General features: G+C 35.3%; 2 protein-coding genes across 6 annotated transcripts in view; one reads left to right on the top strand and one right to left on the bottom strand.

Moving 5' to 3' along the window:
* Positions 1 to 1,007: 1,007 nt before the first annotated feature.
* LOC127792138 (vesicle-fusing ATPase) lies at positions 1,008 to 19,441 on the bottom strand. 2 transcript variants are annotated; one of them, XM_052322510.1, is made up of 21 exons: positions 19,195 to 19,441; positions 17,817 to 17,912; positions 17,648 to 17,729; positions 17,414 to 17,464; positions 16,589 to 16,759; positions 16,263 to 16,417; positions 16,046 to 16,154; positions 12,623 to 12,722; positions 12,492 to 12,547; positions 11,606 to 11,671; positions 11,414 to 11,496; positions 11,087 to 11,220; positions 9,624 to 9,834; positions 8,733 to 8,864; positions 8,603 to 8,663; positions 8,364 to 8,482; positions 8,187 to 8,274; positions 2,264 to 2,386; positions 1,909 to 1,974; positions 1,381 to 1,528; positions 1,008 to 1,177 (listed from the first exon to the last, which is right to left on the bottom strand). In XM_052322510.1, the coding sequence occupies exons 1-20, from the start codon at positions 19,371 to 19,373 to the stop codon at positions 1,385 to 1,387; spliced, it is 2,226 nt and encodes a 741-aa protein (XP_052178470.1). In that variant the 5' UTR covers positions 19,374 to 19,441; the 3' UTR covers positions 1,008 to 1,177; positions 1,381 to 1,384. The 2 variants fall into 2 exon arrangements, with proteins under 2 accessions (XP_052178470.1, XP_052178469.1); XM_052322509.1 differs by having other exon boundaries at positions 1,008 to 1,528; positions 19,195 to 19,440.
* A 2,692-nt stretch (positions 19,442 to 22,133) lies between these two features.
* Positions 22,134 to 24,189, top strand: part of LOC127791957 (probable ubiquitin-conjugating enzyme E2 26) — a 56,399-nt gene continuing 54,343 nt past the window's right edge. The window contains exons 1-2 of one of the 4 annotated variants that reach the window (XM_052322190.1): positions 22,134 to 22,485; positions 22,569 to 22,677. In XM_052322190.1, coding sequence (XP_052178150.1) covers positions 22,439 to 22,485; positions 22,569 to 22,677 — 156 coding nt within the window. In that variant the 5' untranslated portion in view covers positions 22,134 to 22,438. The remainder of the gene's footprint in view (positions 22,486 to 22,568; positions 22,678 to 24,189) is intronic. The other 3 variants (XM_052322191.1, XM_052322192.1, XM_052322189.1) reach the window with 3 other exon arrangements.

The following is a 24,189-nucleotide window of genomic DNA, read 5'->3' on the forward strand; positions in this document are numbered from 1 at the left end:
AACTCATCATATTTAATTTTTTTTTCTATCAAATATTTTTTGACTTTACCTCTTTTGTTAGATAACATTTCATTTACTCTCCTCACCACAGCCTCTACTGGACTTCCATTCACATGACCAAATCATTTTAATTACATCACATATATTTTATTTTTAATAAAAATTATTTTTATCTTATTAAGAATAACTTATTTAAAATATTTTTTCTTATGTAGTTGTATATCGATTTTAACCTACTTATCTCTTACATTCACATTTTGCTCATGGTAATATTTTATTGCTAAATATTTATATATCATATAATAAAGTTGAACTTTTTGAAAATCCAAGTTAAAACTCTCATTTTTATTAGATAAAAACACTTCTTTTTTGGTTTAATATAATTTTATTGTCATATAAAACACCAAAAGCACTTTTTTATTTAACCATTTTGCCCCATCATTTATATATCGGATTCATTTGGTGTGACTTTAGGTAAAATGTATGAATGTTTATGAAAAAACAAGCTTATGAAAAGCTTGTAATGTGCTTACTAATGAACAAATTTTTAGCTTTGAAAGTCAAAAGCTAGATTTAAAAGACTGTCATAAGTTTAAAAAATGAACCAAACTTCACTCCAACTTTACAACTAAACACTTGAATTTTTAACGAACTTGTACCGATAGAAGCCAAATAAAAAGTTGAAACTACAGTGCCCATAATCAATCCCAAGACATGTGAACTGATCTTTCATTAATATGGCTTACCTTTCCAATTTTACGATAAGATCATCCATACTTAACCTGGGGTTGTGGCAGCTTGAACCAAGGCATGGGGGGTTCAAAGATTCCACTCTCTTTGGAGTCTGTTTTAAATCCTGTATAATTTAATTTAGTGTAGTAGCATTAAATGAACTTGCAGGAACATGAATAACCACTCAACACCAATACACCTTTACTGCAAATCACATGCCATATTCCATTAATAATTTAGACAATTTAACATATAATTTTAAATTCACACGATAATAGAGTTAAGAGTTTGAGAACTGCAATACGATAACTTGGAACATTCTATCAAGATGGTGTCAAGCATCAACAACGCCAGATTGTCTAGCTTGGCCATTTATCACAGGCCATACACCTTCATTTTGTAGTGCTGTTGAGATGGCAGTAGCATTGCATGACACTTGTTTCAGCTGGAAATGCAAAAATAATAATCTCAAAACTTGGGAGTTTACAGATACTCTAATGAAATCCCACAACAGAAACTCCAAAGTTAAAGCAAATGCTCAGTGGATTAAGTGTTAACAAATGAGAAAGGCAAAGAATAACATCAACATTGCAATTATAGAAACCCTTGGTTCACATGAACTTTGTGGAGAAGGTCAGAAGGAACTACACTGCTAATATCTGACTATGTCCTGAAGGCAGTCATAGAAGTGAGAAATTTTGATCTTCTCTTTGCCAGAGTAAATGGCTTCTGCTCCCCCTCCTTGTTCTCCTTGAGCAGCCATTTCAACTACCATGTAGAGCTTCTTGATCGGCATCTATAGCAAAAACAAGAACAAATCAAGAAAAAAACAAAACAAAAAACAAATCATTTTATCACTGTTCAAATTTCTGCACTACTTATTAGTTCTATTAGTTTTTCATCACTTTTTGTATTATTCTTTATTTAGATACAGACAACATAAAAAAAAGAACAGCCAAAGGGGAGAACTGTTTCTGGATGATGGATTTGGTATTACTCCTAAAAGTAATAGGCACAAATGAAAGACAAAATAGTAATGATAATAATTACTTTATACTGCCTTTTGCATTGTCACTAAAAATGATTAAAATAAAATATTATGTAATACTAGCACACAGACAAGCATGCAGGTGGTTGGAGAGGAAAATGAAGATGTTATATAACTCATGAGCTTACATCATTCAAGGCCTCGGCAGCAGCATCAACATCATTCTCAGAGAAAACATTAAGTTGTTGTAGCACCTGTTGGGCAGAAGATAAAATGTCACTAGAAGATCATCGCATGTGATAAATTTTACAAGATTGCCTATCTTTTCTCTAAACATAGAAGAAACACGGTCACCAGAACTGATTCAAAATCCTCAGAAGATGTTTCTGTGCCAGGTAAATTGAGGAAAACATAATGATGTAATCTTCAAGTTTTATGAGTTTAACAAGGCAAAAGCCCTAAATAAAATTAGAGAGAGAGAAACGGGGGGGGGGAACATGGCAATGTAGTCACCATCTTGTGTTGCAAAAATAGAAGCTTTACCTTTCTAGCATCTTCTGACTTCAGTGTTGGAACATGGTATGTGACAGAAAATGCGTCACAAATGCCAATTGAATCCAGAAAAGTCACTTCACTTGTTGTACCAATCACAAGTACATTTTTCCCCTGAAACACAGATAATGCATTATGCGTCTGAAGCATACAATGATGACCCATATCACTAGGGACAAGGTTAAGTAAATGTCACACATATTATAGCACACAAATCATCATCATCAACTGCACCTTATCCTAACCAAGTTAGGGTCAGTGGCACATAATTCATAATGTCAATTGACTTCTAAAAATTACATTGACGATACAAATCCACTAAAAGAACAATGTGGCAAAATTTTATATTGGATGCCCTCCTTGAAGCAATGATGAAATGAAGTTCCAACACCATTTCATATGGAGAAGTTTCATGAGATGATGGTAAATGAAAATAATTGATATAGTTGTGTTCCATCACTTAATAGACATGGTGAAACCAACAGGTACAATAGGAAAACACAAGCAATATTATAGCGAAGACATAATACACGCAAAACCTAAGATAGTGTGTGTAACAATCCAATAGCAAGGTCTAGGATATTTTGGCCTTACTTGGTGTGTGTTACATTTTGGCATAACTAATTTAGATGGTTTAAATATTGCAAGTGTTGAGCAAGTTGAAAACTAAATGAAAGCCATGTGGTATTGAATATTCAAAGTAAAAATGAAGGAAGGAGGCTTTGAAAAGTCAAAGGAGGTGGAATTGGGAAAATTCAAATACAAGAGATGTGGAAAAGTCAAAATTAGGAGATTGGAATTGGAGGAGGAATGGGGCTGCCGATTGCATTTTGTATATGTATATATGTGGGCATTTTCCATTTAATTTAATGGAGGAAAAAGGGAGTGGCAATTTGGTAAATACTAGCAAGTGCAAGGGTAAATTGGGAAAGAGGGAGAAGTATATAAAGGAGGCCTTGAGCAATTCTTCTTCATCTTCTTCCTTTTTCTCCCAATTCTTCTTCTCTTCTTGCTCCATCCAATCTTCAACTTTATCTTCTTCTTATTGATGCCAAAGAAGAGATCGGTTGCTGAATTTAGAAGGTTATTTGTCAGTTTTGGTGGCTTGGTTTGTAGCTTGCTTTCTTCTTTGGATTCGTCCATCAACTAAGGCAAGTTCCGATACTATCTCTTTTTCTTGGCAAGCTTCCCTGTTAGTGTAAGCTTTGATTCCCCTCTCCCTTGGTGAATCTTGAATCAACCATTTTTGGGTAAAAATTTCATAAAACCCTTCACCTTGGGAAGGGGTGTTGTAAAAAACCTGGTTGTTTGCAGCTCGTGTCGTTTTTCTTAAATTTTTGGTAAACCGTGCCTATCATCTAAACGGGGACTTGATTCACCCCATATTTTTAAAAGAAATGGTGTGTTTGTTGTTAGGGTGTACTTGCATGCAAAAGTTTGGCGTTGCTTGTATGTGTTTTTGGCCTTTCGTAAGTTGATTTTCAGGTTGGAGAGGTTGTATGTCGACTAGGTTGGTCAAATCAGTGGATAGATGGTGCAATGGCATTCTGTCAGTCGACAGATGTAAGACATCTATCAATAGATGGGGGTTTATAAAAGGCAATATGTCAATAGATGGGGGTTCATCTGTCGATAGATTGAAGCATGACTTCAGTCTGTCGATAGTTTCCCTCCATCGGTCAACAGTTCGATTTCAATGGTTACTTGATTCTTCATTTTATGCTTCCAATATCCTCCCAACTCATCTTATGATCCTCTAGCAAGCCCCTCTATCAATTTCAACTTATCATCTTTGGAGGGTGGGGAAAATGGTTGTTCAATCATACGTGCATTTATGCAAATTTTCCATGAAAGGGGGCATTGGGTGCTATGGATGTATAAAGGCGTGAAGGAGGGTAATCCCTACATAAATTACTTCCAAAGGAGGTAATGGAAGATAAATCCATAATAATGCATAGTGTTGCATATTGTAAATGGGTATGTGTGTGTGCACCCATTATCTTATATGGCGGTGTGTCTGCATATCTTATAAATCGGTGTGTCCGCGTATCTTATATGGCGGTGTGTCTGCGTATCTTGTATGACAATGTGTCTGCGTATTTTGTATGGCGGTGTGTCCACGTGAACCTAAAAAATATCCTACCAAGCCAATGGGGCTTATGCTTGATCGTGGGAGCTTCGGCTCAAAACGACGCCTAGTATGAACTAGGTTGTGGGTGGATGTTAGTCCAAATTTGCATATGATGTGTGTTCATTTATGAGCTGGCATGCAGCATGGCATAGAGGCATGGTCATTGATATTTTTATTCATGATAGGAGAATTCTTGATTTGATCTTGTTTACGTTACTACCTACTGTTGTTCCTCCTCAGTGAGATGGTCTTACATATTTGTAGTTGTTATATCATGCCTCATATTGTTGTGATCCATATCTGTTTTATAGACTTGCTGAGCCTTGTGGCTCATATTGCTTCCTTGTGTCATTTCAGGTAGAGTCAAAGGGAAAGCCAAGGAAGGTGACGGGTCTAGCCGCAGTTGAGTCTTGTGTTAGATCTATTTACAGATGTCTTCTCAACCTGAAGATCCTTAGGGGTTGTTTTGAGGGCAAGGAAAGGAGTTTTATTTTGTAATTTTCCATAGTCCTTTAGATATTTTGTAATGTATGGGCAGTTAAGTCCAAGGAGAATATTGTAATGGCATGGTGATGTATATATATATATATATATATGCAGGGTTTGTTGATTACAGTATTGTCCATGTGGTTGGCTTTTGTTGGATTGTGTTTCTATATTTCATCTTTGACGACTCTCTCACGGATCTCCTATGCCAGCGGGAGCTCCAGGAGGCCAGCCGTTATAGTGTGAAATTATAATAAATCTGCAAGAGGACAATGGTCGGCAATCATGAAAGAGGGGCAGCTCCGGGAGGCCAGCCGTTATAGTGTGAAATTATAATAAATCTACAAGAGGACAATGGTCGGCAATCATGAGAGAGAGAGAGAGAGAGCTAAAACTAAGTAAATCATACCTAAACAGATAATGTATTATAAGGGAGGTTTGCATGCTACTAGATAAAGAATTCACAATATCCCCATGTCGTATTCTCATCTGGCTCTTTCTTGTCCAATTAAATTTCCTTTGTTAGAAGTTTAAAAGGTGTCCTTAATACACGAGACTTCCTACTTTGCAAAGAGCACATTTGCATAATTTGAACCCATGGCCTAGTCAAAAATGAGAAGCCCTACCTGTTGCCAGCAAAGCTTGCCCTCTTGTTTTCTAGTAAAGAAATTAACCCCCCCCCCCCCCCCCCCCCCTCCCACAAAGAAAAAAAAGGAGAAAAAGGAGTCTTAAACTGTCAAATATGTTCAGACAATTTTGCATCTATCTTGATTTTGAGAATAACAATTTATATATATATATATATACATAGACTTTTGGTACTTGACGTCCAAATAAGAAATTGGAAAAGAAAAAATCACATAAAACAAAATCCAAGAATTAAGGGGTGGGATTTAAAAGGGGAGAAACAATTAATCTTCAAAGAAAAATTAAGGGGAAGAAGGGAATGGAATGGAGAAGGACAGGCAAACCAAATGTGGAGAGAAATGGCTATTGTCCTGAGAAGCACTGCAAAGGTAGTCCTTGGAGAGACAAATGGTAGAGTCCCAAACTCCTTGGAGAGACAAATGGTAGAGTCCCAAACCTTAAGGAGTTTTGGTGGTGGAATGAAGAGGTACAATTGAAAATTAGAAATAAGAAACTTGCTATAAGGTTTTATATCAGTGCAGTAATGAAAACCTAAAAAATTATAAAGAAGCGAAAAAGGCAGCAAAAACAGCTGTTAGTGAAGCAAGGTCAAAAGCATATGAGAATCTATATAAATGACTTGATACAAAATATGGAGAAAGGGATATATATAAATTAGCTAAAGTAAAAGAAAGAACAAGGGATCTAAACCAAGTAAAATGCATAAAAGATGAAAACCAAAATGTATTAGTGAATGAGAGAGCGATTAAGGAGAGATGGAAGGAGTATTTCACAAAATTATTCAATGATGGTGGGGACACAAGAGTTAAGTTGTGACATCTTAGTAACTCCGAAGGGAACGTAAGCTATACATTTTATTGACGCATAAGTTCAAAAGAAATAAGGCAAACATTAAAAAAGATGAAAAATAATAAGGCGATGGGATTGGATAATATACCAATAGAAGCATGGAAATACATGGGAGAAGAGGGCATCTTTTGGCTAACGAAATTATTTAACGCGATCCTTAAATAAAAAAATATGCTAGATGAGTGGAGGAAGAGTACTTTAGTTCCTATATACAAGAACAAAGAGATGTTCAAAACTGTGAAAATTACAAAAGAATTAAGTTAATGAGTCATACCATGAAACTCTGGGAGAGAGTAATAGAGCAGAGGCTCAGAAAATAAATAGACGTCTCCGAAAATCAGTTTGATTTTATGCCTGATAGATCAACAATGAAAGCTATATACCTACTGAGGCGTCTAATGGAAAGGTATCAAGATCATCAAAATGACCTGAATGTGGTGTTTATAAATCTAGAAAAGACCTATGATAAGATCCCTAGAGAAGTATTATGGAGGGTTTTAGAGAAGAAATGAGTCCGAATAGTCTATATACAAGCCCTTAAGGACATGTATCACGGTGCAGAGACAAGGGTCAAAACATGCGGAAGGAATACTGAATCGTTTAAAATTACAATGGGACTGCATCAAGGTTATGCACTAAGTATATACTTATTTGCTTTAGTAATAGATGAACTCACTAAACACATTTAGATAGAGGTGCCATGGTGTACGCTATTTGCAGATGACGTAGTATTGGTGGATGAAACAAAAGAGGGAGTGAACACTAAGCTTGAGTTATGGAGAAACAATTTAGAATCTAAGGGATTTAAATTAAATAGAAGGAAAACAAAATATATGGAATGTAAATTTAGTAAGAATGCAAGTATGGAGGATGTTATAATAAAATTGGAAGACCAAATCATACAAAGAAAAGACCATTTTCGATATTTGGGATAAGTGCTTCAAAAAGATGGAGAAATTCACGAGGAAGTCACGCATAGAATTAAGGCAAGTTGGCTAAAATGGACAAATGCATCGGGGGTGTTATGTAATAGTAAGATCCCATTAAAACTGAAAGAAAAATTTTATAGGACAGTTATAAGACCAGTTTTGTTGTATGGCTCAGAATGTTGGACAGTCAAATACCAACATGAGTAAAAGACGAGCGTATTGGAGATGAGGATGCAAAGATGGATGTGCGGCCATACAAGAAAAGATAAAATTAGAAATGAGGTTATTCATAATAAGATAGGAATAGTGCCAATAGAGGAGAATATAAGAGAGACTAGACTAAGATGGTTTGGTCATGTGAGAAGAAGACCAAGAGACGCTCTTGTGAGGAGAGTTGATGAAATAGAACAATTAGTCAAAAAAAGAGATAAGAGGTAGACCCAAGAAGACGTTGGGAGAGACATTAAAGTTTGATATGAAGTGTATGGGTCTAAATGAAGATATGATAAAAGACAAAAATACATGGAAGTCTAGAAAGTGGGATAAAGGCTGGATATGTTGTTGTTGTTTATATATATATATATATATATTTTATCTTCTAAATATTTTAAAGGTGCAAATTATTTAGCTTCTAGATATGAGCCATGCCAAAGGAAAGAAAAAATCATCCATTTGCAATAAATGATAGAACTTCTCCTAAAAGGCCATATGCAGGGTAAATTTCTTTGAAAAGGGCCAACACAAATGTTAACCAGTCAGAGATGTGTGAAGTCTTCCACAGGCATCAAGCCACCAAAGATGCATTTGACAAGAAGAGCACAATCAACTACTTTAATAACCAGCCCGTAAATGAAATATGTCAAGGAGAAACCTTGGGAGGAAGCCTTTTGAGAAGGACCAATAATGTTTGAGAAATTAAGTTAGAAAACCGAGGTCCAATTGCAACATACTCCAGTAGCCTGCAGTAGTGAATGCCAAATGTCTAACATCAGTGGGATGAAGGATGGACATATTGAAAAAGAATAAATTTAGACTCAGCTAGAATTACCTCTCAATGTCATCAAGGATAATGATGCTTAATGGTGATTTGTAAGCATCCTCAAATACCTTGACAATTTGAGAACATTTACTTGCTTCACTAAGTCCAATCATCGACTCGGCAGAGATCTGACATGGGCCAAAATTAGAATTTAGAATGATAGCAATAGAGGTCAGTTGGAGGGTGTGTAAGTGAGAGAGAAAATCGACTTGAATAACTATTATTGACAAATTAAAAGGATTACTTACTATCTTAACATAGGGGAAATCACTGTCAATACCAACACTAGATGCCATTGCACTCTTGCCACTGTCCAAAACAAATAAGATTTAGAGAATTGAGCGTACGCTAGAGAAGACAAAAAATCACAGCACTTACCTGCCACTTGGCCCTTCCAGAAGACATGTGACAAGTGGGCTTCCTTTGCTAACTCTTACTTGCTCGGCCAATAACATGGTTCTCTTATATATGTGTTCATGTCGCGCACCACAATCTACAACACCATTAAGCCTGCAAATTTCATTCAGAAGATTGAAGACATTTAAGAAATGTTTCTTGATATAAAATTATGCCATCATGCATATAGTTTCTCCTTTAATTTCAAATAAATATATATATATATTGGTCTTTAAAAAGGCATAAGATACACACATGGCCTGGTTTTTGTATTTGTTCTTGTTTTTTAAATCCTTCTTCAATTGTGAAGGAGGAGCATGGATCTTTTAGTGGTAACCCTAGCTTAAGTCATCAAATAGACACCGGAAGAAAATATATATGGTGAGATTGAACTATCTTAACTACTGCTGAATATAAGAAACACCTTCCAATCACATTGTTTGCACTAACCCTGTCTACAGCATAGATGCACCAAAACAATCTAAGTTGCATAACCACGCAACAGGCTTTCATTCTATTTCAAGCATAAAAGTAGAGTTTTCGTAACAGCCTCGTGATGGAAGCTGCATGTGACAAGGTAGTAAATGGGTAAAGTAGATGGAGGCAAAAGAAGGTGGCAACTGCAGTGAAACCAATAGCTTACCTATTAAAATGTGGCACAAAGAAAGGTTATACACCTTGTTGGTCAGCACACATATTTCCAAAAGTAAATACAGAATGCGATAATTAGGAACAGTTACAGGCTATGAGTTTTAAAAAAGAAATGTGAATCAGATCATCAATGATATCTTAGGTAGATGGTTCAAAGCTTATATGACAATCTAGGAAGAAATTCATAAAAAAGTAAGTAAAAGATCAATCAACTAGTCCTACCTGCAGCGGTCAAGGTCATCGGTGGAAGCTCCAAATGCTGGCCTAACTTCATAGAGAGCATTTAAAAAGTCCTCCATTGTGACTTTGATACTCTCCTCATCTACTGGCTTAGTTAGGTCATCCATGCTTAATTGTCGATTTAAAGCAAATGATACTGCACTCTTTACAACACCTTCAAGCTCAGCCCCACTATAATTCTTTGTCCGAGCAGCTGCATTGAGAGGGGGAAGCAGTAAATGTTATTAGGAGATTTAGTTAACTGAAACACCCAAATCTTCTGATGCATGCACATTTGACATTGATCTCCCAATTTAAAGTAAAAATATATAAAAAGCAAGCTCTAAACTCCACTGAGTAAATGCATAAAAGGAGAAAAGGGTGTGTTTTGCTTCAACTCATTGTGAAAAAGAACAAGGTTCCAAGTCAAACTTTACATGTTAATATTAACAAAGAAAAGAAGAAGAAGAAGAAGAAGAAATTGAAACTATTTATTTGGCCAATCACGCATGTATCTTGTGGTTTTGAGATAGAGGATTGAAATCTCTAGTCGGAGAGGAATGCATCTTGGATATAGGCTGGGGATAAGCTAAACCACTATGAATTTGTCATGCTTGCTTTCTCTATCCCTACACTCTATTTTTTGTTCTTCATTTTAGTTTATATATATTTGTCAAAATTTTCATAAACCCAATTTTATCCACCACCCCTCATATTAAACTCCATTAATAGTGCTAACATGGATGATGTTATGGTGAGACTTGATGATCAAGTTATCCCAAGAAAATATAAATTCAAGTATTTCAAATCAATTCTTCAAAAAGACAGCAGTATTAGTGAGAATGTTACTCACAAAATTAAGATAGGAAGGTCAAAAATGGTGAAGTGCTTTCAGCATTTCATGTGATTGTAAAATTTCTTTAAAGCCAAAAGGGAAATATTATAGGACAACTATAAAACTGGCTATGTTACATGACACACAATGTTACGTTAGGCTCCAATATAAGCCAAAACAAGAGTGTAACCAAGATGAGAATATTAAGAAAATACAAAACTAAAAATGAGATTATTTATAATAAGGTTGGAGTGGCATCTATTGAAAATAAAATGCAGAAAACATGATTAAGATAGTTTGGTCATATGAGAAGAAGACCATGAAACACTTCAATGAGGAGAGTGGGTGAATGGAAGAAATTTATAACAGAATAGATACAAAAAGATGATGAAACAGTTGGTAAAAATTTCTTTGCCATGACATGTGGTTACTAGCCGTCCAAAAGATATGAGCACACATAGAGATGACTGGCATGCTAGAATCCATGTAGCCAACCCCATCTACTGGGATTAAGGCTTGATGTGTTTTTGTTGCTGCTAATCAGATATGGTGATGACAATCAATTAGAAAATTATTGGATAATCTATCATGGCAACAACAATAACTCATAAAAAAGGCACAAGTCACATACCCAGCTCTAGCAAATCTACATCTGGAGCAAGAAAAGAATTTTCTTTCATCTTATTTGTGTGAATCTGAAGAATTTGAAAACGACCATTCTCATCAGGGAGGCTAATCTCCACTTGGACTTCCAAACGACCAGGCCTGAAAAGGAAATGGTTGAAATCTGATTTATTCAGAATTAGAAACTTGTTGGGAGAGTAGTAATACAACTGAAACATTGAAAAATAACTTAGAAAAAAAAATGTCAAACAATAAATGATTCTGTTAGGCAATCATAGCATTCAGAAATAATTATTTAGCAGAAACTAGAAGAAGAATGTGATGTGGAAGTCACCTTAGAAGTGCTTCATCAAGCAAATCCTTCCTGTTAGTCATCCCAATCAGCAAAACATTGTTTAGAGACTCAACACCATCTATCTAAATAGCAAATGGTTTCAAATTAGTTACTGTCAAATTGGCATAGCCTTGCTACATTGTGAAATTTTCTTATTCATTCTAAAGACACACAAAAAAATTTTAAACCAACCTTCGTTAGGAGCTGATTGACAATGCTATCATGAACTCCAGTACCATCTCTTGTTGAACCTCTTGACTGCAAGGTTAGACCAAAGAATGAATTGTGAACCAAATAAATAATTATCAATACAATGTCATTAATGGAAATAACAAATTACCAATGCAATTGGGTAACACCAGAATGATGCAGAATGCTTAACTAATACATGGCTCATTTGAGAACTACAAACCTAAACTAATTGATGCGCAGAAGATAAGACTAACCAAAACATAGTAAATTATTAGCATCAAACAAAATTATCTTTTATAAACTTGATTCTGCGAAAAGGCCAAGGATAATACACAAAGTTGACCTCTATAACTCAACCCAAAAAGTCTTTTGAGTCAATTACATTACGAAGGCCTAAAAAACCATAAAAATAATTGATCATGTCAACAAAACAAAGAAATATTGGTGGCCTCTATCTTGCATGTTGGCCACTGAGAAGTTTAGAAATACAAACAAGTATCCGGCCAACATAATTTCTTAGAACCTTAAAATATAATAATAAGACTCTGTCAGACAGTCTCCAGTAAAAGGATTAGATTGCTATGCAAGGGACTTGTATTTATGGATCAGGATTGCACTGTTCAATCTGAAACTCAAAACCTCGAATTACTAATCAAAATCAACACTACTTCCACGATAAAGCAACAGTTAAATGCGCATAACACCAAGTAGTTTGCTTCAACAAAAGGCAGAAGGGAGCAAAACAGAAAAGAAAAAGAAGTCCATTCAACATTAAACCATTGAAACACATTCAAAGGAACCACTGAAAATCATAGATGACATTTATTCTCAAACGCACAATTCTCGAGAACTGAAAGGAACGTTAGACTGAGGTTTTGAGAGCTACCTTACAAATTGCATCAATTTCATCGAATATGATAACATGTAAGTCGCTTTGATCCCCTGAGAACAGGAAACCAAATAATTATATATAAGAGTGGGTAATCAGAAGTCACTTTTTCCAGTATAATCCTTTACCTCGGGTCCTCTGGTCCTGTTCAGCATCAGCAAATAAATCTCTCACATTCTTCTCAGTTTCACCAACAAATTTGCTCAGTACTTCAGGTCCATTGACAATCTAGAGTAAAAAGAATTGTTAATCACACTATAGCAAACATTAGCATGCACCAGATCGACGCGAAACACAGTATAAACCATGCAGATCAAACAGAATTCAAGAATTTTTAATCAGCTTGAACAGAACAGAACCATACAATCTAGGATGGCAATGCATCTGCATTATGGCATCATAAAAGGAAATGCTCCCATGTGAAGGATGGAGTTTAGCAGTAATTTCAAGTACATAGAACACATGAATGGGCTTTCACAAGCATAAAAAGACCTCAAGAAGAATCTAAGACTTGCATGATGGACTATAGTCCTTCTACCATGTTTTGTGAGTTAAGTACAATCTAATGTAAACATCAAGAATTTCTCAGAACCATGCAGTGGCTGGCCACTATCATGGCAGGTGTCTTTCACACTGTACTTGGTGTGCAAAAATAAGGCTCGAGAACAAGGTATCAAGAAAAGCAAATGCCCAATTTCCTAGTGTAACAGACATGGCAAAACGATGGCAATAACTGGATGTGTACATCTTTACTTTCTTCTTACAACTCTTAAAATCTAGCCAATGCACATTTGTTTCCATAATCACATTTATTGGGGCACAAATGGTTCCTGGAAGTTCTTGATTGATATATAAACACAATTTAATATATGTATTAAGTTTAATGATACTTTTAAATTGCAGTTACATCAAGGATCTGCTTTAAGCCATTACCTATTTGCCCTATTGATGAATGAATTCACCAAACATATCCAAGCAGAGGTACCTTGGTGTATGTTGTTTGCAGATGACTTAGAGTTAGTGGACGAGACAAAAATATAAGCGGGTGACGTTAAAGTTAGACTTGAGAGCAAGTCATCCCAATAAAAGATTAATTCAAATACCTTGGATGAATCCGTCCAAAAAGAAGGCAATTAGTGAAGCAAAGCCAAAAGCTTTCAAAAATTTATACCAATAATTTGACACAAAAGAAGGGGAAAGATATTTATATAAACTAGTTAAAGCAAGGGAAAGAAAAACAAAGGATTTGAGTCAAGCAAAATGCCTAAAAGACTGAAATCTAAATGTGCTAGTAAATGAGAGGGCGATCCAGGAAAGATGGAGAGAGTAGTTCTCAAAACTATCCAATGAAAGGCGAGAAACAAGGTTATGTTGGGGCATCTTAGTAACTCTAACAAAGACAGGAATTACATGTTCTATAGACATTTGTTCGAACAAATTAAAGCAAACATTGAAAATGATGAAGAATAATAAAGTAGTTGGGCAACATAATATTCCAATGGAAGAATGGAAATGCATAGAAGGGGGCATTTTTTGGCAAACAAATTATTCAATGTGATCCTTAAATCAACAAGGATGCCAAACAAGCAGAGAAAAAACACTTTAGTGGCTATCTACAAAGAGAGAGAGAGAGATGTTCAAAGCTGTGAAAATTATAGAGGGATCATGCTAATGAGAAGCACACTGAAACTTTGGGTAAGGTATCTACAATCTAATATGATTATTATGCCTGGCAGGGTTAACAATGGAAGCTATCTACTTATGGAGTCCTTAATAAATTAAAAAGCTTTGCATATGGTGCTTATAAATTTGGAAAAAAAGTTTATACCAGAGTACTTAGAGACATATTGTGAAAGGCGTTGGAGAAGAAAGGTGTAATAATTAATTATATATAGGTTATTAAGGACATGCATTATCAAGTAGAAACGTGTTGTCAAGAAGTTACTAAGGCTTTCACAATTACAATTGGATTACTCAAGGATCTGCATTGAGTCTTTACTTCTTTCCTCTTATTATGGATGAAATCACGAAACACATCCAAAAAGAAGTTCCTTCATGTATGTTATTTGAAGATGACATTATCTTGATAGATGAAACAAAAGAAAGCATGAATAATAAATTTGAATTATGAAGAAACACTTCAAAGTCCAAAGGTGATAAACTAAGTGTTAAAAAAATTACGTGGAATGTAAGTTCAATAAAAATATAAATGTGGATGATATTATGTAGAGATCACATTATTCCAAAAAAAAAAAATATCAATTCCGATATCCTAGACCAATTGCTTAGAAAGAAGGGGAGATTATGGAGAATGTTACTCATAGAATAAATGCAGGATGATTAAATTAGAGAAATGCAATCATAAAATTTCTTTAAAGCTAAAAGGGAAGTTTTATCAGATGGTTATAAGACTATCTTTGTTATATGACTAAGAATGTTAGGCAGTTAAGTACCAACATGTACAAAATATGATTGTAACTAGATGAAAATGTTATGGTGGATGTGCGGCCATACAAGAAAAGACAAAACAAGAAATAGCAATATATGTAATAAAGTTGAGAGTCACACCCATTGAAGATAAATGAGAGAGAAATAATTAATATGGTTTGGACATGTGAGAAGCAAATTGAAAAAAGCACCGCTGAGGCAAGTGGATGAAATGGAGGAAATTTATAGCAAAATAAGGAGAGGAAGACCAAACAAAACTATATGGAAAACCCTTAGACACGACATAAAATATGATAGCCTTATAGAGAATATTGCCATGGATAAAACTGATTGGATATCTATTATTCATGTAGTTGGCCTCCCATAATGGAATTAAGGCTTATGATTGTTGTTGTTGTTGTTGGTAGTGGTAGTTAAAATGAAAAAGTGTGTTAAAAAATTTTAAGTAATAATAAGATTCATTAAAGCTAAAAGAAAAATGTCTCGAGGTGGCTACAAAACCAACACTGTTTATGGGACATAATGTCGGACAATAAAACACTAATATTTGTAGAACACGAGCATAACAAGGGTGAGAACATTATGATAGATGTGCTACCATACAAGAAAATATATAATTAGAAATGAGGTTATTAGTAATAAGGTCAAAGGTAAGATACATGTGACATGATTAAGATGGTTTGGTGTGAGAAGGATATCAACAAAAGCTCATGTGAGTAGAGTGGATGAAAGAGAACAAGTCTTTAGCAAAAGAGGTATTTTGCTAAAACTCTTAGGTAGAAGATGAGTTCTAATTGCCTTAAAAAATAAATGGTGGTCATAGATAAAAATGATTGGTGAGTTAGAATTCATGTAGTTAACCCCACCTAATTGGAGTAAGGCTTGATATGTTGTTGTGATCATAAGAAGCGATTCAACCTAAGTTGACATTATTCTTCACATTTCCTTAAACAAGCCAACCATCTGATCATTCATATAATTGACCTAAGCAATAATAAAGATGTATGCAAACAGTTTGACAATGAAAAAGAAAAAGTAGCATACTAAATACAACCAATAATTTTGAAAGAATAACACAACCCAACGACTTCATAAATCCATACCTTTGGCTCCTTCCCATTCAACATTTTTCCAATTTGACGAGCCATTAACGTCTTTCCAGTACCTGGTGGTCCAAAGAGCAGCATTCCCTTGACATGCTTGATGCCTAATCTGAAGCATTAAAATTTTTTGATGCATACAAATGTTAAGAAATTATTTACCCCTAAAGTAATAAAAGTACAGAATAAATTGAGAAAAGATTTAATGATAGAATATTACTTATTGGTCACATGTGGAGGAAAAACTCTAGAAGCAAAGGCTCTCCGAAATATATCAGCAAACTCTGCACTTAATCCACCTATTCCCAGGGACTGAAGATTAAACTCTTTGTGCCTAAAGATGTTGCTGCTAGCAGCTTCACGCTGGTTGACAATCTGCATAGAAGTCGGTTAAATAATGAACCAATACATTGCTCCACCTAAGAAAATCTGGAGCAATATTTGTGAAGAATAAAATCATATAAATTAATGAGAAGCAAAGACTGAATTCCAAAAAAGTAAATGGGAAGGCAAGAAAGCAAACTTCAAGGATAGCAAAGAAATAACCTTTATTCCACTGGAGTTTGATGCTTCAAAGACTATATATGTCTCACTTGAAATCATCCCTCTCTCAATACTGCTTGATTTTTCTTGTCCCTCTATAGCAGCCTGATTAACAGTAAAAATATAACCATTGCCATGATACTCAAATGTTACCCTCTGTCCTGTTGTCATAACCTGCAGGTCATGGGGCATCAAAGTCAATTTTTGACCAAAAAAAACCAGGGTAATGAAGAAAAAGAGATTAAATACTGCATATTGATCAATATCAATAGTCAAATTCATATCGTATAAATGAAATTTTCTGCCAAATCACTTCAACTTCAAGCTCCAACACCTGACTAACAGATCAGCTTCTGTTGCTAAACCTGTTCTAGTTTTTGCCACTACTTGTTGCAGTTGCAAATGCAATATCTCAATAAATGAATTTCTTTAATTTAAAGAAAACAAGTTTCTTTTCCCTTCCTTTTTTTTTTTTCCTTCTTATCTATTGTGTGTGTGTAGGGGTGTCAGGTGTTGGGGGTTGGGGGGGGTGGGGGGGGTTTATAAATATGACAAGGAAGAACGAGAACTAAACTTATATTTGCTTCAAGTACCAAATAATGTTTCTTGAAATTTTGCTACATAGAAATATTGCATACAATAATCTCTCATTTAGTTTTCCTAGTAAATGGAACAAGAGAGTGACAATGACTGCATAAAACATTCATGAGACATGAATAAGATCATATCATACTTCCATCAACGAGAATAAGAGTGTGGGCTGGCCTCAGAATAATAGTGTCCAAATGTATATCAAGGAGAATAAGGAAAGCAACATGAAGCACTTGCCTGGTTGATAAATCTCTTCCGGATCTGCTGAGCCAACAAAACAGCATCAACCTGTCAAACAAAAATTTCTCATTACTTCATGCATAACAGTTAAAGAATGATGGCAATAACCTGCTGTTCTTGCCTGATTAAAAAAATCAAGCAATCAAATGGTGCAAAACATTTAAACCATCAGAGCAATATATTATGCTAATTTACTCATTAAAGGGTAACAAAAATGGAAAAAGCCCATACCTGCTCATCTTTTGTCCCTTTCTTTACAAACTCCAGTTCAAGAGTAAGCAATGCTAGGTTGAAGTCATCCGGTGGAACAAATCTATGAAGATTGTCACCATATAGCATTAACAAATTGGGAAAATGAAAGCAACAATAAATATATACCTATGAAGTTCTGATTGTCAACCTGCTGATGGATATTGTGTCCCCAGCAGAAACTTTAGCATGGCGACGTTGGATTGCATTGAGGGCAATGTGGCCATTAGGTATGCTTTCATGTGGAGTGGTTTTTTGTTAAGAAAACAAGGGATACAACTTACTAAATGACCATTCTAGCAATAATTTATCATTTCACAATTTCTCTCCCATATATCAAACATGTATGAAGTGGCTTCTCTCTTCCCCTTAGATGTGTAGACATCATCTCCACTTATGGACCTATTAACAACACAGATTGCACTACAGACATTTGAAACCATGAAAACAAGTTTTTATGTATTTAAGCAATTTGATTTGAACAATGCTGGGAAACAGACATGTTTACTTTTTTTTTTTTTTTTTAAGTTTTTCCATGTCCAACTTGTGTGGGTTACAAACTTATGAACCATCCATGAACACATGTAGGACACACACGTAACTGTGCTCTATCGTCTATGATTTCTTTAGAATCAGATGCACGTTAAAGTGTCAATTTGGACATAGGTGAGACATGTTTGGGGCCCTGGGCCAAGCTGAAGAAGCAAGTTGAAGAAGGCCAATGGTTAAAATAAGAACAAAAAAGGGAATGGAATACTATAGATATCCATCTATTTGGGCCTTTCCTCATTTGAATCCCAACATTTATAATTTCTAAACTGTCTTTAGAAACTTAAATTTTCTAACATGCACCACCTACTGCTCGGACCATAATATCTCTTTGCAAGCACATATTTTCCATGATAATCCTGGCCTAACCCTTTGACTCCTCACTCCTTGTTGTAGACAAAACCAATATCAATCGTCATCATCCAGCAAATGTGAAAGTGGAGAGATTACAGAAGCGGTCTCAAAATCTTTTCCTTCCCGTCTAAATGTAAGATACATCATTTTGAGAAATTCAGTGCATGCAATGTGAATGCAGTTGACCCATAAAATCAATGCCGTCTGCTAAGTTTGGGAACCATCCGGGACTCTAAAACTATAGATTTAAACATATGCAGGAAAAAATAAGAAATAACAGAACTAAACGTGACGGCTGCAAAAGCTCTGAAAATGCCCAATAGAAACTCCTATGGGAAGAGTGGATCAAACAAGTATTTATCAAAAGAGGTATAATCATATGGACCTTACGGAAACAAGAGCACGAATAGAAACGAAAAGGAAAGTTATAATTCATGTAACCGACCTATGTTGTTAGTTATTGTTGCTTTCCAAGCCACCAAACATGGAGAAATTGTAGAGCAACAAATTTTGAATAATTCATCACCAATCTACTAAAAGTGGAACAACATCAGGTTCTATACCGATCAGCGACCGCATTAAGAAATTAAGATGTAAACGTTGCGCAAGAAAAGTAGGGAGGATATGACAGGGACAAGACAAAAGCATCGGCGACAAGGGCAAAGGCGAGCTTCGACCCGGAGACCAAGAAGTTCCGGAGATCCGAGGGCGAGCAGTAGGCGAAATTGGTGTAAGCGAGATCTTTTGCCGGCGTGTTGGTGACGATCATCGTTCGCGCCGAACCAAACCCTGATCTCCCGGCCATTGCCGTTGCCGTTGCAGAGAGATCTAATTCAGAGAGAAATGTTTCTTGTTTGCTGTGCTTTTTTGAGCTTATGCAGTTGGGATGAACCGGTGAGGGATGGTTTCTTGGGGTTCAATCCGGGTTGAACCCGCCCGACCCATATCCGCACACAAGCCCAATACAATTCCATTTAACGTTGATTTTATTTTATATTTTAAAGGCTAACTATTTTAACTCGTGTTATACTTATCATGGTGGATTATATATCTCACTAGCCAAAACTCGACGGATTATTCTACTTTACTCGAATTAATTAATATACAGGATAACTAAATATATCTAATATCAAAAATATCCTTATTTTGAAATTCTCATATCACCTTGAAAATACCGTGCACGTGTTTAAATAAAATTCGCCCAACACGAGCAAATTTCATAACAGATGAAGTCCGTCCAGCATTGTGTTAGGCAAATTTTAACATTGTTGAAGTCTGCGGGGCAATTTTTTAGTAAATCTGTGCGTTAATCTCTTTCAAGCACTATAGTACGACTCAAACTCAGCATGCACCATACTCAATAAAGTATAATATGTGTTATTTCTTGACCAAAATAGGACAATCGGAGGCAATGTCACAGCGGTAGGGTGAGGGTTCTAGGGGCAATTGCCACCTACAAGCACTCTGATACTCGAATGAGTAAGAGAGTGAGGAGAAAATAATATACCAGTAAGTTAAAAGTCAGAACATACACTGGCTCTGAAATTAGCTTGTTGATATAGAATGAGAATACATCATCTTACATGCATACGTCGTGCGTTTGTAGGTGGTGAAACTGGCTATCCAGCGTCAATGGAGATTCTCGGGTGATAGCATGGTAGCAAAATGACCCTTATTAATGTGAATGAGATCCACCATTAATGAGGATGAGATCTGAGGCGGCCGCGTGGATACTCAATGAGAGTTATAATGATACCATGACATGCTGTCGCTGGGCCGATGTTGGGCTTGAAGGGAGGGCCAAGATTAGAGCTGAGGAGAGGGCCGAAATTAGATCTGGACAATCCAATATGTATCTTGTTATATTTTTTATTAACTAGCGAACAAATTTGAAATTTCTCATAAAATTTAAAATATCCACACATAAGTCCAATACAAATCCATCTAATGTTCATTTATATTTTAAAAATTAATTATTTTAGCTCGTGCTGCAATTATCAGGATGTGTTACGTGTCTCACTAGCTAAAACTCAACATTTATCCTAATAAATAAAGCATAGCATGTGTTTTGTTGGATTCTTAGCAAACAAATTTGAGATTATCATAAGTCTAAGTATCACTTGAGAATTTTGTAAATAATATTGATTTGGTGTTATAATTATGTCTATTACATTATATAAGTAAATACTTCATCAATAAATTAATTTTTCAAAATACCATCTATATATATATATTTAAAAAAAATCATTATTGTCAACTTGTTTTGAACTCAAAATCTCTCAATTAAAATAAAATTTGAAAACAATATTACCACGATACCAAAACTTATTTTTATTTAAATTTTTGTTTAAAAAACAAAAAACTAAAACATGACCATTAAATATCATTGAGTGAGTATTTATTTGAAATATCTTATTATTTTGACTCACATACGTATAGGTGAGATTTTGTTTGATTTAGTAATTGATTAACTAAATTGTTCAAATCAAATAGATTGAATATGTATCCAAAGCTAAATTAAATGGACTAAATATATGCTTAGATTAAACTAAAAAAGATAAAAAAAACTAAATTAAAATTTATCAAACTTAAAAACTAAGTTAACCTGACCCATAAATCAAACTGAATTAATAATTTTGACCTATTCAATTTAATTAAAATACTATTAACCTCTATAAGTGCATAATATGGGGCCACGCTATTAGTTAAAAATAGAATCTTAATAATTAAACGTATTAAGATAAAGATTTAATGTTATTTATTTATTTAAATATTAACTTAATAGTAAAAAAATATATAAAAATTTGCCCTTATGAATAAAATCTAGACTTTTGAAGTATACTTTAATGATCTCTCTCGCCATGAAAAGTAAATGCAACTTTAGACTCCTTATGGTCAATGGGGCAGACACTTTACTGGCACCGACTATCTACAAAAGATTATTATAAAATATTAAAATAAATAATACTATTCATCTCCTATATAAACAATCAACAATGATGTGATAATTCATGTATTTATTTAAAAATTATAAAAAAGACCTAATAAATTTTATTTTTTTATATATTTTAAATAAATATGTAATACAAATAAAATATTTTTATTTTTAGATAAACTATTACATCATTACCGATCATTTCTACTAAAATGAAAATCAATACCATTATTGTATTAAAATTGGGCAATCTTCCTGCCCAGGCGTGGAAAATAGGATAAAGCCAGACCTTTATCCGGTTCTGCATACGTGGCTTCCGTGCAGGCGTGGGGCCCAAGGCCCTCCCCCGCGAAACACGTTCCCTGTTTCGACGGTCAGGATCGCCGATCCAGCAACAGCTACGATTATCCGATGCTATCGATGGGGATGATCCAACGGCGTGCAGACGCGATGGCACAACCGCAGATTCAGACAAGTATAAGGGTAAAGTGACCCGGTCAACCTCGCAATCAGTGGTAATCTATAAATAATAATATATAAATTATTGTGCCTGGGGGGAAAGAGATTAGGGATGTAATTAAGGGGGAATTAAGGATTTTTAAAGGGAGGTTTATGTTTACGATGTCGATAATCGATATATGTATTGATTGAATAGCTTGTCAGTACGATTGAACAGTGCGTAAAGATTCGCTGGCTCTCTCTCTCTCTCTCTCTCTTCCCATGAATAAAGGCGGAAGATGTAAAGTTCTCATATTCTATCAAAATCTAACCTAAGCAAGGAGCAGGCGCTCTTTCTCTCTGTATCAAGACTGTTTAATGGATCGGAGAGGCGTACGCAGAGAGGAAATTGACCAATTGTGATCGCGATCGCTGAGAAAGCAAGCCAAGCCCTAGGGCGTCTTCGTTCTCTCGTGCAGTGGGTCGGAGTTTCATCGATGGAGTCGCCGCCGTCGCTCGCCAGATACATGCCTCATCAATCCAAGTCCTCTTCTCTATCTCCGATTCTCTTATTTTCCTGTGCGTGTCTTTGTTTCGTGTCTTGATTTTGTCCGGCGATCGGTGCAGGAAGAGAGTGTTTCCTGGGAGTAGCTCGTCGTATGTGGAACCGGACGTCGTTGAAATCTCTCCGCCCGGGTCTTGGACTACGAAGCCCAAATCGCTTAAGCAGAAAGAGGTAAACATCGGTTCTTGCTTCGAGATTTTCTCTATTTAATTGGTGTATCTGATTGACGGGCGCGTTCATTTCGTGGTCGATTGAGGACCACGACCCATGAGTTACTTTTGATTCTTCCGACGATAACATTCAGGTCAGTGGTAGCAAGTGTGTTCGTGTAATGTTAGATAGCGATCATGATGTGGCTTGTTAATGTATTTTCTAGAGTCGACTTTGGTCCATTTGGATTCAGTATTGGCGAATTTGTGTAGATAACAGTGCATCTTTCATGAATTAGGGGTCTTGTGTAGTTTTAGTCTACTTCATCTCTTTAACTTAGCATCGTTATAAAAGGGCGTGGTGTTTGGAAATAATTCAAGTTGGTTAAATGTAAAACCCAGATAAGTAAATTCAGATGTGGAGTATGTTTGTTTGGAAAAAATCCCTCATTTTTCAGTGCGATTGTTAAGACGAGTATGGAATGGTTGGTTGAAAGAGGGTTATCATCATCTGGGAGAGACATTAGTAGTGGAATGAAATAGAAATGATGGAAATGGTTCAAAGAGGGTAATCATTGTTTGAGATAGACAATAGTAATGGAATGAAATAGAAATGGACTCTTACTTTCCATCCAATGCCCTATTCTTTTGATGTTTGGGGAGGAGTTAGTAACGGAATGGAGTGGAAATGGGTGGAATAGAATGTAAAACAATTTCTCCTCTTTTGGGAGAGTGGGAGATGCAAAGTAATAGTAAAGGTTTCTCCTTGGTTGGGATATCAAAGGAATTGGATGGAATGGAAGGATATCAAACAAGTAACTATATACTCTCTTAATGGGAAGGTAGTGTGAAGAATTTGAACTTCCAAAAAACTGTTAAGATCAATGTTGTCAACACACAAAATTGAGTTTTTTGTCCATTTTCATTCCATCTATTCTCTCCCAATTTGGGGGGACAAAAAAATAAGGTGTCGAGGAGAATGGATGGAACTGTTTTCATGATTTTCTATTCCATTCCATTACTGTCTTCTCTCTCAAATGAGGAAAACCCTCTTCCATTCATTGTCATTCCATTTCCCTATCCAAAATGCACTATAAGGCAAACACAATGACATACATCTAATGAGAGTCTAACATGTTTACGTAACTAGTTGAAATACTATCAAATGAAAGAACATGAGGATGTGTGAAGCCATAAAGAAAAGGATGTTATGCTTTTTAGTGTTAACAAGATATTGGCTAGTACAATCAAAGCAAAAGTTTCATCAGTTGGTGGAAGTTAGGATCTCTAGAAAATTATTTCTCTATGGCAAACATGGTACATATAGAAATGAAGTTGAGACTCCCTACTGAAGCAGTATCCGAAAGTTTAAAAGAAACTTAGGGCAAAAATAAAGAGAGAAAAGAAAGCAACTCTCAATATTCACCGGTGAATCAAGAATACAAAATTAAGTAAAACAACAAACTAAGCTGGATTTATATCTAGCGAGAAGCCTAGCTAACGCGCCTAATCATGATGCTAATACAAAGTATAG

This window comes from Diospyros lotus, chromosome 15 (assembly GCF_014633365.1).
Source record: "Diospyros lotus cultivar Yz01 chromosome 15, ASM1463336v1, whole genome shotgun sequence".
Classification (NCBI taxonomy): Eukaryota; Viridiplantae; Streptophyta; class Magnoliopsida; order Ericales; family Ebenaceae; genus Diospyros; species Diospyros lotus.

Coding starts and splice junctions, on each gene's coding strand:
- LOC127792138 (XM_052322510.1), bottom strand. CDS start 19,373: ATGGCCGGGAGATCAGGGTTTGGTTCGGCGCGAACGATGATCGTCACC. Junction 16,155..16,262: donor CCTCCACATGTGACCAATAA/GTAATATTCTAT, acceptor TTAATGCTTCAG/ATTAGGCATCAAGCATGTCA. Junction 1,975..2,263: donor AGTCAGAAGATGCTAGAAAG/GTAAAGCTTCTA, acceptor TCTGCCCAACAG/GTGCTACAACAACTTAATGT.